Genomic DNA, 13,396 nt, shown 5'->3' with positions numbered 1-13,396 from the left:
ACTGGAAGAAGTTTCTAAAATACAAGACTCCTTGATTGCTGAACAGCAAGGTTTATTAAAAACAAACAAAAAATCATTGGAGAACTAGCCATATGGTCTACGTGGCAAAAGCAATGTATCCAGATAATTATAAAAAGCTACAAACATGTCCTAAAATATTTTATCGAACCATTAAAAGTTATTTTTAATAAGATAACCAAGAGCTAAAAAAAAACCCAAAAAACAAACACAACCTCATTCTTCAGGAAATAATAAAAATTCTTATTGCCCTACAACATACTAAGCAATTTTTTTCCTGTAGATTTTTAATACATCACAACATACAATTTAGGAAAAAATCGTAATATGCAGAGGAGGGTAAGAATAAAATTTTTTAAAATGCAGTGGTTATTTTTCTATGGTTTGGAAGTATTTACTTTGGGATTATCATATATTATCATTTCACAATTTATAATGGTTGGTCATACTGATTTGATGTTTGATAAAACTTATGCGTCAAATTTTAATGTTCACAAATCTTAATTTTCATCACAGACAAGTGGATATTCACAATAGCTTCAAAAGGGAAAATAATACTAGTGATATAAAAATTTAAATACTGTTTACTGCAGACCTATAGGAAAGCTAGCTATAATTCCCTATCTCATTCTGAACATGATAGAATCACTCACTCTATTTCATCCCATAAGCCTAGCAGAAGAGTAAAACTCTGAACCCTGAAATTACCAATGTTTCAATAAACAATACTATACCTAAAAAGATGATTGTCTTAGGATATAGACTGGAAATGTTCACCAAAATAGGAAAATATTCCTAATAAGTAGTATGTTTTATGACCAAATTCAGGCTTAAGTGAATCTGGAGTGCAGAATTAACAAAATGTACTTCTAACTATTAAAAAACTGAATCTACTGTTCAAATAATGTTTTTAAAAAATCGCACTGCTTAAAAAAAATCACACTTAGAGTAGTCTGATAAGTAATAACTTTTAAAGAAAACACAAAAGAAATTAACAAAAATATTTTAAAATTAAGAAATGGTGCTTCAGTGATTAACAGTATTATACAGAAATGGAATTCTCAAAAGTTACACCAAACTAGTAAGTGAAAAATACCAAATTTACTTTAAGAAAACATTTCATATTTACAGACTTCCAAAGGAAATATTTCTATGGCACCAACAAGTCAGTTACACTTAATTCAATACATTTATCTCTACCCAATTTAAGGGTATGTCTCCCTACATTATCCTGACACCTTTCCTTTCAATAGGTGATTGATTCCATTCACACATCAATTATTTTTCCTTAAACACAAGGCATGCTTAATAAGTCTGTTCAAAAACTCAGTTAAGCTGGAACACAGATTATACCATATTCTGAAATTTTAGCTTGAGGAAGATGAATTGCCCTTTTTTTTTTTTTTTAAGGTAAAGTGGTCACAGTATCCAGGAGAGACTGGGAAGTGCAGCATGAATAGAAATAAAGTATCAAAGTCTTAAGAGTACAGAATGGGGGAAAAGTTTGGTTTTCTAAGCAATTCTTACCTTATTTAACTGCAAAGTAACTGGCTTTACAACTGTTAGAAACAGAGGTCATATTCACAATGTCAGTCTCATCTACTGCACTTCTTACTGCTGCTCCTTTCCTCAAATTAATGTCCATACTGAGCCTGAGTCAGTTCTATGAATTTTATTTTATTTATTTATTTTATTTTTTTAAAGATTTTATTTATTTATTTGACAGAGACAGAGATAGTGAGAGCAGGAACACAAGCAGCGGGAGTGGGAGAGGGAGAAGCAGGCTTCCCCCCGAGGAGGTAGCCCGATGTGGGACTCGATCCCAGGACCCTGGGATCATGACCTGAGCCGAAGGCAGACGCTCAACGACTGAGCCACCCAGGCGCCCAGTTCTATGAATTTTAAATAGCATAACATCTACTCTGCTACTCTCCAATTGCAACGAATGATTTGGTGACTAGAACAGTAGAACGTCAGACATGATGGACATTTTCACTGATTTTCCAGAAATAATACATTACCAAATTTTAATATTTATTTACGAAAAAGGCGATTACAACTTTATTTTAAATTTAATACTGTAACTGAGAGGTGTTGTGAATAGTTGGCTTCCTATTAAAAATACAATGAAGAGGCAAATGTAACATTTGTTGGGTGGTAAAACCGACTTCTGACTCTAACTCCTCTTTTTAAGATAATTTAATATTGTATTACACAGATGTGATCGTCTGAAAAATAATGGGGTAAACAGTTGTTTTGCAGTTATATTTTATCATGCAAAAATAACCTCTACTTAATTTTTGCGGTGAATGTGTTCAAGGGTATACTAAACATCTCCTACACTCTTCCGTGCAAATACACAGGCCAGGTGAAAACAGGAGTAACAAACACTGATACTCTGTGATATTCCATGTTCACACATTGGCACTGCACATATTCACTATCCTCTAAGAGGATATCCTCCCCCACCCATCATCCTTGGTAGAGGTTTGGAGGCCCAGATCTGACAGCATGCCATGCACCTAATATTAAGAATTCTATTTCATGTGTGAATATATCATCAATTTGCAGAACACAAGTGGTCTCATAGAGACAAAGAAATACAACTGGAGGCATTTTATTCACTAGAAGCATTTTCTCAGATGAGCCTACTCATCTTTGATATGCAACTCCAATAAGAAAAATCTATAGTCTGAAATGCCAAGACAGGACTAAATTTATCACAGCTGCTGCAAATATACAGATTAATAATCTCTTGTTCCTTATTAAATCCCACCCCCACCTAGGTACAGCCTTCCCCTACCTAATGCCCCTTTTTCTGCCTCACAGAGACAGATATAAAATGGGACACATCGGTGAAAACACTGTTCCAAAATTAAAATTTAGTATCAGGTATTGACATGGCAACTACAAACAGAATTTCTCTATTTAAAGGACATTTTCCTATCTATTTTGAAATGTGATCAAAGTAATTTTTTCCACAGCCCCTTAATTCCCAATATAAATACTACTCAATAATAATACTCAATTATGGGTCAAGAAAAATAAAGGACTGAAATGGCTTAAGAACCTGCTGGTGTCTCAGTTTCACACACTAAGGTTTTTCAGGTTTATATCACTAATTTATCATCCATTTAAATGGAAGTTGACAGATGATTTTAAAGCTAAGAATATCCTGCTTTCTGTTAATATCTTCATATCCTAATTCCAACTCCAAATTAGCCAATTTTACCCAAACACAAGCCCCTCAAAATAGAGGCTCATGAATGAGATACAGCCACAACCTAATTACAGCAGCATGAACGATGCCACTATGATGTCCTCATAGAACTTAAATAAATTCAGCCCACAGTGGGTATGGGTATATAATATACACATACTGCATCATTGCATACCAATATATTTACAAATATGTACATATATACAAAAAAGTATACAGAGATTGCATTTAGCATCACAAAAATATACACATGCGATTACAAATAAAATAAGATTTTTAAATAAATAAGGTCAACAAAAGAGCCCCCCGTGTAAATACCCTTTGTACTCTCCAAACACACACAGGAACATACACATCCAAAATATCACCAGGAGATTCATACCATTCATATTCGTATCAAATCTTTTTACTCACTTAGGGTAGGGAGGTGGTTCTGAATCACTGGCAGTAGCCAAGTTGGCTGACCCTTGGCACCTTACTCTATTTCCAGTCCAGAATGTTCTCTATATATCAGGCTGATTACAAGTCTTCATGGATAACTAAGTACAAGATTTTCCAACTGAGTCCAAACCCCTTTTAAGAGACAGAAAGTTATGAAGTCACACAAGTCAGAGATTAAACTTGGAGAAGAATGCTAAAGAAAGCTCCACAGATTGATATATAAATCAGATTGGATGCTTTTCCATTTTCCTCGATGAAATTCAGTACACTTACCAACTAATCTGTTTCAGGGAATTCTATTACAAGAAGAAAATAAAGGGCAGTAGCCACAAGTAAGGAAAAAATAAACCCCAGATCCTGTATCAGGAAAATTTCAGTCATGACTAGATTGCACTTTGCTTTTATAATTTCAAAACATTTCAACTTGGTAAAAATATAAAGGGTATAATAAATTCTCTGTGCTTTGAGAGGTTTTGAGAGCACCATTTCCTAGGAGGAAAACACACACACATATACAAAAAAATATATCCTGGCTGGAATCAAGGCTAAATTGTCTGACTTGGGGATTTCTTATAATTAATAAATAAAAATTTGCAGGGCTGACGGATTTCCTGGTTTCAATATTTGATACATTTTAAAAATACCTTAACCTTTTGTGCCAAAATGGAAATCTCTAATTATTCCTTTCTTGTTCATTACAGAAAGCAACCTGAGCTACCAGAAAGACTGGGCTGAGGTTAGGAGATTTGAGTTTTAGTTCTAGCTCTGCCACTATGAATAAACCTACAGTGTTTTAGGGTCTCAGCTTTCTCTTCTGAGAAGTAGGGGAAATAGCTGCTTTACCACCTTCAGAAATATACGGATAAAGAAAGAGAAAATAATTCCATTGTGCTTATTAACACTGTTCTCTGTGTAAGGGACTTCTTGCAATCCTATACCTTGTTTTTTTTTGCAGTGATTCTTAAGGGAGGTGAGAGACTGTATCAGAATCTCCAGGGGGAGCTTGTACAATTTGAAAACAAAGAAGTGCTTTTTTCCCTTTGCTTTGCTTTGTTCTTAGTTCCAATGTTTAAATTTCTATGAATTCTAAAATTAAATAAATAAAGGGCTTAATATTTATATATTTATAAAGGGGAGTGGTATGCACTGAAAAAAGAGATTCTTTGCCTATACCCATGGGTGATTGTCCTTTTACACTTCTTATGCCTTGCTTAAAGTAATGTCTTAAAATGTAGAAGCTTGGTGATGGGTACAGGATGGTTCATTAAATGCTACATATGCTTAAAATTTTCATAATAAAAGTAAAAAAAAAAAAGAAAGAAACATGAATTGTTTGCACAAATATAATCTTCTCACTAAGGCTTACCCTGATCACTCACTTAGACACTGTTCTTCACCCCAAAACAATCAAACCATTTCCCTTACCATGTTCTAAATTTTCTTCATACAACTTACAACTCTCTAACATAAATTTTATTATGTTCATTGCCTGACTCCTACTAAAATATAAGCTTCATGAAGACAAGGATTTTAAAGTCTCATTCATTTGCTTTCCCAATGCCTAGAACAAAATCTGGAGTATAGTTTGTTCAGTCCACGTCTTCTTGAAGGCATGAATGAAACAATGGTACAGAATTTTCTAGCACAGTTTTCCTTTCTTAAAGATTCAAGATCGCTTCGGCTCACTTTAGATTTTTAACCACCAATAAGAAATTACACTACTATCAGTTTAAGTAACAATGTCATCATCTAAACCCTCGTCGTGATTTCTAAGACCCCTTGCTCTTGGACAAACATGTTTCTAATCACAAAAGCTCTAATTTCTTCACCAGATTAGCTTCTACAGTAACCGAGACTCAGATATTCTCGTGAACAAAAACAAGTTAAATATGACTTAGAAAAGAAAATGTCTATGGTAAACTCAGAAAAACTAGTTTTCCAGGTGGCACGGGGAGGGAAATCAAGATTGCAATTATAGAACCATAAAACTGGATAGGACCTTGGCCTAATGCCTTCATTTTACAGATGAGAATACTATAAAACAGAAACATGAAGATACTTGTCAAAGGGCATAAAGCTAGCTACCAGGGAAGCCAGGATTAGAACTCAGGTCTCCCTAGTTCTCAGACCAGGGTTCTTTATGCTAAACAGGTGAGAATAAAGCTCAGGAGAATAAATACTATTTTAAGCATCAGAGGAGAGGAAAATACGTGAGGTCAGGTACATTACTGGCACAGAAATTCAGGGGGACTGAAACAAGAGGTCAGCCTATTGCTATAATCCAGGTGAACACCGTTATGAAAGGAAAGCCACAAAGTTTATAAAGGTACTGAAGAAAAGAAAAGCAGTCTTTATCTGATAAAGAAAAACAACCCACTAGGCAAAGGAAAACTTATCCTCCAGGATAAGTTTTCAAAGCTTCTGAAACAAGGTTTAAAAGAACAAACAAAATAATGAAAAAAAAAAAAAAAAAGAATGAAATACCACGAAGTCCCCTAAACCCAAGAACAATAATTTCAAGACTTCAGATGAAAAATCAGCAAATTGGGACAGGTATATGAATAACTTAGTCCCAAATAATTCCCTATGCCTGAAATGAAAACCAAGTTAAAAATATTACAGTAAAATTTCCCTAAGGACACAGGAAAGAGGCACCAAAAGCTATCACCTTATTTCCCCTGGGACTGCCAGAGGTAGAATGTGAGCCTGTACAAAATCTACAGTTAGGTAGACGGGCTTTTGGTTCATAGATTTCTGAACTTGAATGCTGTGGAGTCAAAAGAAGGGGGGAAAAAAAACCCAAAGCATCGTCACAATGCTTATGAAATTATGAAGGGGATGACAGAGAAGAAAAACACAAAAAACTTTATATTATATATGGAATCCTATTTAAAATAATAAAAAAAAACCTTGTGCATGAATATGAAATATTAAATACCAGGAGTTTAAAAAAATCTTATTTCCAAATTGTCAATGCAAAAGTTACTTCCATTTTAGGTTAAGTAATAATTCAGTTATCCCCAACTAAAATTAATAACATCTCTGACTTTGACATCTCATAAACGTGAACTAGGCAAAAAGGTTATATAATCTCTGTACTCTATGCCACAGCCCTCAATCTGGATAGTCTTTAAACTTGATATCATGAATTAAGATTAAATAGAATTCCTGTGGAAACATTGTATTATGAAACCAACAATCTGATTTTTTGACTGAAATACTTAAAAGTCTTTTTTTTTTCATTTCTAGCATTCAGATTACAAAGAAAGCAAAATATGCCAGCATATATCATGATAACACAGGGCTCACACATTCCAAGTGATATTTATCATCTTAAGACTCCAATTAAAGATTTAACTTTTAGATGCAAATCAATCCTATACAGTTTCTGAAATTATGACAGGATTTAATGAATTAAATGATTTCAAAAATGGTCTTGATAATGCTTCAAAGAATCACACATTTGTCTACCTACTAAGTTGGAATGAAAAGAAATATTATGGAAAGACTGTTCTTGATTTTTAATAGTCCATGCTGGGTAGTTTCATCTTTGTGAACAATGATATATTTTCTAAATCCACACATTTAAGGTCCAAGTATAAGAGTTGGATTTTCTTCATTATATAAAAATAAATGATTTACTCTTCTGAGGGTGAGAACATTGACTATATGTGTGTAGGGATAGATGTTGGAGGTAAGTAGCCATACTTCAAAACCGAAAAGTAAAAATTCCAAGATTAATTGAGTTTTTTAAAAGACTTGAAAGACTGTATTTTAAAACAGTTACCCTAAAAGTCTGAACAATTTTTTCAGTTTGTTTTTAAAATGGTGGCCTTAAATTAAAAAATTAAAACTAAGTAACACCACTATGTGTCTGTCATCACATTAAAAAACGGCACCATGTAAAATCTGTGGCAAATGAAAAATTGTTTCAACAAGAGGATTTTTGTTTTAATAGTCATCTATGGTACTCTCGAGGAACACATTTCGAACATCCAGAATGGACGCTAATTCCAGAATGTGCTTCTGGAGGTGAGGGTTCTCCACTGTTTCATCCCTTGGCAGTTGGGGATATGATTCTGGATAGTTTCGTGTTTCCTGGTAGGCAAAGGAGAGAAAAGTCAAGTTTTAGAGTTTAATGAAGGAAATTATATACAACATTAATAATATTACTGTTAACATTACAATATTAGGAATAACTTAATATGTAGTTCTCTGCATAGTAGTATGATTATTTTTTTAGGTGTTTTTTTTTTTTTTTAAGATTTTATTTATTTATTTGTCAGAAAGAGAGAGATAGAGAGAGAGAGAGCACAAGCAGGGGGAGCAGGAGAGGGAGAAGCAGACTCCCCGCTGAGCAGGGAGCCCGACATGGGACTCGATCCCAGAACTCTGGGATCATGACCTGAGCTGAAGGCAGATGCTTAACCGACTGAGCAACGCAGGCGCCCCTAGTAGTATGATTCTTAATAGCAGTGTACTTGTTGAACACAGGAAATTGCTGATATTTGACTACTGTGACCTTCAAAAATTACAGTTTCATACGGTTCAACCTAATATATTCATTCAGTGAGTTATTTTACAAGTATTTATTGGGTCTTGCCACTTTTGAGTACTCTGCTATATTGTAGAAATCATATAATGCCAACTACTTAGGGGAAAGTCCTAGCATATGTAGGATTTCAACAAGTATTTGGCTAAATGAATGAATTGCAGCAGAAATTAAAATGAGAGGAAAGACATGAGAAGCACTGAAAAAGTCAAATTAATGAGCTTGGCTGGGGCACCTGGGTGGCTTAGTCAGTTAAGCACCTGCCTTTGGCTCAGGTCATGATCTCCGGGTCCTGGGACTGAGCCCCACATCAGGCTTCCTGCTCAGTGGGGAGTCTGCTTCTTCCTCTCTATCTCTCTCCCTCTACCCCTCTCCACTGCTCATTCTCTTTCTCTTTTGCTCTCAAATAAATAAATCTTTAAAAAAAATTAATGAGCCTTGGCAATTAATTATAGGACAGGGAGGTGTCAAAGATGACTGTGAGATTTTAGGAAGAAATGACATAAGAGAAGAGCTGGGAGCCATTTGAGAGAAAAAGAGAAGTACAAGAGGAAATGATTTGGAGAGAGTAATAAAAGCTTCAGGTTTTAGGTATATTTTATTTGAAGTAATAGGGTAATACAAACAGAACTGCCCCTCAAAAGGAATTTGAAAATTCAGATCGATCTCAGAAGACGGGTTTGAGCAGTATATGTAAAGACGGATATAATATGCATGGAGATAAATATTAAAGTCATGAAAATGGCTAAGATCTCTAAGAATATTAGCACACAGTGTGAAAAAAAGAAAGAGAGTCCCTAAAAAGGGAAATACCAGAAAGAAAGGGAAAAAAAAACCCAAAAAACAGAAAAGGAACAGGAACAGTAAAGGAAAAAGAAAAAAAATTGTAATTGCATAGAAGCAAAAGAAAGAGACCGTTTCAAAAATGAGGTATTCTCACTTGGAAATTCTTCTTTATTTGGTAATTTCTTTCTTTTTTTTTTTTTTAAGATTTTATTTAGGGGTGCCTGGGTGGCTCAGATGGTTAAGCCTCTACCTTCAGCTCAGGTCATGATGCCAGGGTCCTGGGATTGAGCCCTGCATCCGACTCCCTACTCATGGAGAGCCTGCTTCTCCCTCTCCCTGCCGCTTCCCCTGCTTGTGCTCTCTCTCTCTCTCTTTAAAAAAATAATGAAGATTTTATTTATTTGAGAAAGAGAGAGAGAGAAAGCATGAGCGGGGACGAGTGACGGGGGAGGGACAGGGAAAGAGAGAGAAGCAGGGAGTCTGATGCAGGGCTCAATTCCAGAATCCCAGGATCATGAACGGAGCCAAAGGCAGCCGCTTAACCGACTGAGCCACCCAGGTACCCCTTGGTAATTTTTATAGACTATAATTCTGTCACTCATTTAAAATTTCCTGGAGAAATAAGTTACTGCTTTTCTATGCATCTCACATGATAGTTCATATATTCAAAAATCACTCCTACCATTCTTCAGCCCTTAGGCATTACTCATTACAATTATAAAGACCAAAATTTTGTTTTACCACACTAAATACTAAATAGTCCTCATAGAGACAAAAAAAGAACTGTTCAACAACCCTAAAAAAGAAAAAACCAAAAAACAAGATCTAATGGGGGACTATTATATGGTGAATAATTCTCTCAGCTCACACAGGGCTGAGAGATGTTTGAGTTCTGACCAAACACTTCCTAGAGTGGAGAAAATCTGTTGAAACAGGGGACATATGAAAGAGACCCCAGAAAAATTATGCCTCTTAGTATTGGGCCAAAATAAACCTACATTTTATGCTAACACTACTCTAAATCTATCCCTAAAATGCTTAAAAACAAGCCATAGGAAGGTCAAAGGAATTTGCAAGTTGATTAAACCCCTGCTACAATAAAGTCCAATATTATTCAAAGAAAGACAACAAAGTCCAGAATTCAACATCATGAAATTCACAATGTACATACTCTACGAGAAAATTACTAGACATATAAAAAATCAGGAATATGAGAGCCCTAACCAGTAGGAAAAATCATAAACACAAACTTATAAATAATAGAGAATATAGTATTAGCAGATAAGGACTTTAGCTCTTACACATACATTCAAGAGCACAAAGGAAAACATAATGAGGAGGGAAATGGAAAATATTAAAAGAACCAAACAGAACTAGAGATGAGAAAAATGTAATTCCTGAAATGAAAAACTAACTGGATAGGATTAACAGCATTTTAGACACTAAGGAAGAAAACATCAGTGAACTTGAAGACACAGCAATAGAAACTGAAACAGAAAGAAAGAAAGAAAGAAAAAGACTTTTTTGGAAAAATGAAGGGCACATGAAGTGATGTGGAGGTTAACAACAGGTTGTCTAATATATATGTAACTATGTCCCAGAGAGAATGGAGGAAGAAAAATATCTGAACAAAAATGACCAGAAGTATTCCAAAAATATTCCATAGATCCAAGATGATCAATGAACTCTAATTAAAAAAAAAAAAAAAAGAAAACCCTATCAAGGTATATCATAACCAAATTATAGGAAATAATATGAAGAAAAAATCTTAAAAATACCCAGAGAAAAATGAAAAGACACATTACACATCACGATAATTGATAGAACAAGTATTCAGAAAATCAGTAAAGATATAAAAACCATGATGAATAACATTATAAGTCAAGGTTATCTAAAAGACATTTATAAAACTCTTTACCTGATGTTATGACATTACTAGCATGTATGTTTATTGAAAGTATCTGTGGAACATTTACCATGATAGATGACATCTGGATGATAAAACAAGTTTCAATAAGTTAAAAGGATTTAAGCCATACAAGGTATATTATCTGACCACAAAGGAATTAGCTTAGAAGTCAGTAAGATAAAGATAACTCAAATATTTATTTATTATTTAAAAAAAAAATATTTATTATGTGAGAGAGAGAGCGAGCGAGCAGGGGGAGGGGCAGATGGAGAGGGAGAAGAGCCTCTCAAGCAGACTCTGCCTTGAGCATGGAGCCCAATGGGGGGCTCGATCTCACAACCCTGAGATTATGACCTGAGCTGAAATCAAGAGTCAGACACTCAACAGACTGAGCCTCCCAGGTGCCCCAATAACTTAACTTATATATTTAGCTACAAAACAACATATTCTTAAATAACCTATGGTTCAAAAAAAAAAAAAATCAGAGTGAAATAAAGACTGTTTCAGAGAAATAAATAATGAAAGAATTACCATCAGATTTGCACTCTAAGAAATGATAAAAGATTCTATAGTAAGAAAAATGATAGCAGACGGAAAATTAAACACAGGAAGAAATAAAGAGCGGCAAATTTTAAAAAGATTTTATTTATTTGAGATAGAGAGCGAGAGAGTACGAGTGGGGCGAGGCACAGAGGGAGAGGGAGAGGGAGAAGCAGGCTTCCCGCGGAGCAGGGAGCCCAATACAGGGCTCAATCCCAGGACCCTGAGATCATGACCTGAGCCGAAGGCAGACACTTAACCAAATGAGCCACCCAGGTGCCCCATCATTTAAAAAGTTTTTTAAAAGATCATTCATTGACTGTTTAATGCTATGCTAACCACAAAGTATCATTTAGTATATACCGATTCATAAAAGTCAAATGTACAGAGTTGGGAGGGAGAATATAAAGGTATACTGTTATAAGACAATTATATTAAATGTGAAGTCATATTAATAAGTAAAACAACATATAGAGGTAAATCAATACTATTGTTAAAATAAAATTCTAAACCAAAACAAAACAAAACCTCTGTTAATTCAAATAAAGATGAAAGCAGAGAAAGAAAAAAGGTACAAACCACAGCCAGGACAAATAGATAACAATAGTATATTTAAATCAAACTGAGTTTTTTTTTTAAAGATTTTTTATTTATTTATTTGACAGACAGATAGAGAGCACAAGTAGGCAGAGCGTCAGGCAGAGGGAAAGGGAGAAGCAGGCTCTCTGCTCAGCAGGGAACCCGATGAAGGGCTCGATCCCAGGACTCTGGGATCATGACCTGAGCCGAAGGCAGCCGCCTAACCGACTGAGCCACCCAGGCGCCCCTTAAATCAAACTATGTTACAAAATTACATTTCATATTAACATAATTCAAAACTAAAAATATCAAATGAAAGTAGAGACTGGCAAACTAAATAGAAGAAAAAAGCAGGACCTAACTAATGCTATTGAAAAGAAATCCACTTTAGGGGCACCTGGGTGGCTCAGCTGGTTAAGCATCTGCCTTCAGCTCAGGTCATGATCCCAGGGTCCTGGGGTTGAGGGCGGCATCAGCATCTGGTTCTCTGCTCAGCGGGGAGTCTGCTTCTCCCTCTGCCTCTCTGCCCCCCGCCCCATGCTCTCTTTCAAATAAATATATAAAATCTTAAAAAAAAAAAAAAGAAGAAAAGAAAAGAAAAGAAATCCATTTTAAGTATAAGGAGAACCATAGGTTAAAAGTGAAAGGGTGAAAAAAGATTTGCTGTGCAAACACAAACCAGAAGAAAACAGGTATGGTTATATTAATATCAATCAAATAGATTGCAGATCCAGGAATATTGCCACATGTAATAGGTATTTCATAAATGAAAGGGTAATTTCAACAAGAAGACAGAACAACCCTAAGTATGTGTGAACTCAATAACAGCTTCAAAATGCACAAAGAAAAATGAGAACTGAAATGAGAAATTAACCAATTCATAATTATAATTATAGGTTTAGATACTCCTCTGTCAGGGATGGAACAAGCAGACCAAAAAATCAGTAAGAATACAGAACACTGTTTAAAATAGTTCAGTAGCAAATTGAACAAACTGACATTTATACATAACTCCTTTTTTTTTTTAAAGATTTTATTTATTTATTTGACAGAGAGACACACAGCGAGAGAGGGAACACAAGCAGGGGGAGTGGGAGAGGGAGAAGCAGGCCCCCCGCGGAGCCTGGGGATCATGACCCAAGCCAAAGGCAGACGCTTAAGGACTGAGCCAGCCAGGCACCTCTCCCTTTTTTTTTTTTTGTTTTTAACAGAGAGAGAGAATGGGAGAAAGCATGAGGTCGGGAAGGGGCAGAGAGAGAATCTTAAATAAATTTCAATTATTTAAATCATATTAAGGCAGTGCTTAATTGAAAGTGCTTATATTAGAAGAGAAAAAAGTTGTTAGGTCTAA

General features: G+C 35.1%; 1 protein-coding gene across 1 annotated transcript in view; it reads right to left on the bottom strand.

The window, feature by feature from the left end:
• Positions 1 to 5,385: 5,385 nt before the first annotated feature.
• The window catches only part of SCAI (suppressor of cancer cell invasion), a 135,497-nt gene continuing 127,486 nt past the window's right edge, over positions 5,386 to 13,396 (bottom strand). Inside the window, exon 18 of the mRNA XM_035015821.1 lies at positions 5,386 to 7,777. Within this exon, the coding sequence (XP_034871712.1) occupies positions 7,631 to 7,777 (147 nt within the window). The 3' untranslated portion in view covers positions 5,386 to 7,630. The remainder of the gene's footprint in view (positions 7,778 to 13,396) is intronic.

This window comes from Mirounga leonina, unplaced genomic scaffold (assembly GCF_011800145.1).
Source record: "Mirounga leonina isolate KUSES-001 unplaced genomic scaffold, KU_Mleo_1.0 Mir_170, whole genome shotgun sequence".
NCBI lineage: Eukaryota > Metazoa > Chordata > Mammalia > Carnivora > Phocidae > Mirounga > Mirounga leonina.
The sequence above is the reverse complement of the archived record's forward strand: the minus strand, read 5'-3'. Positions and strand labels throughout refer to the sequence as shown.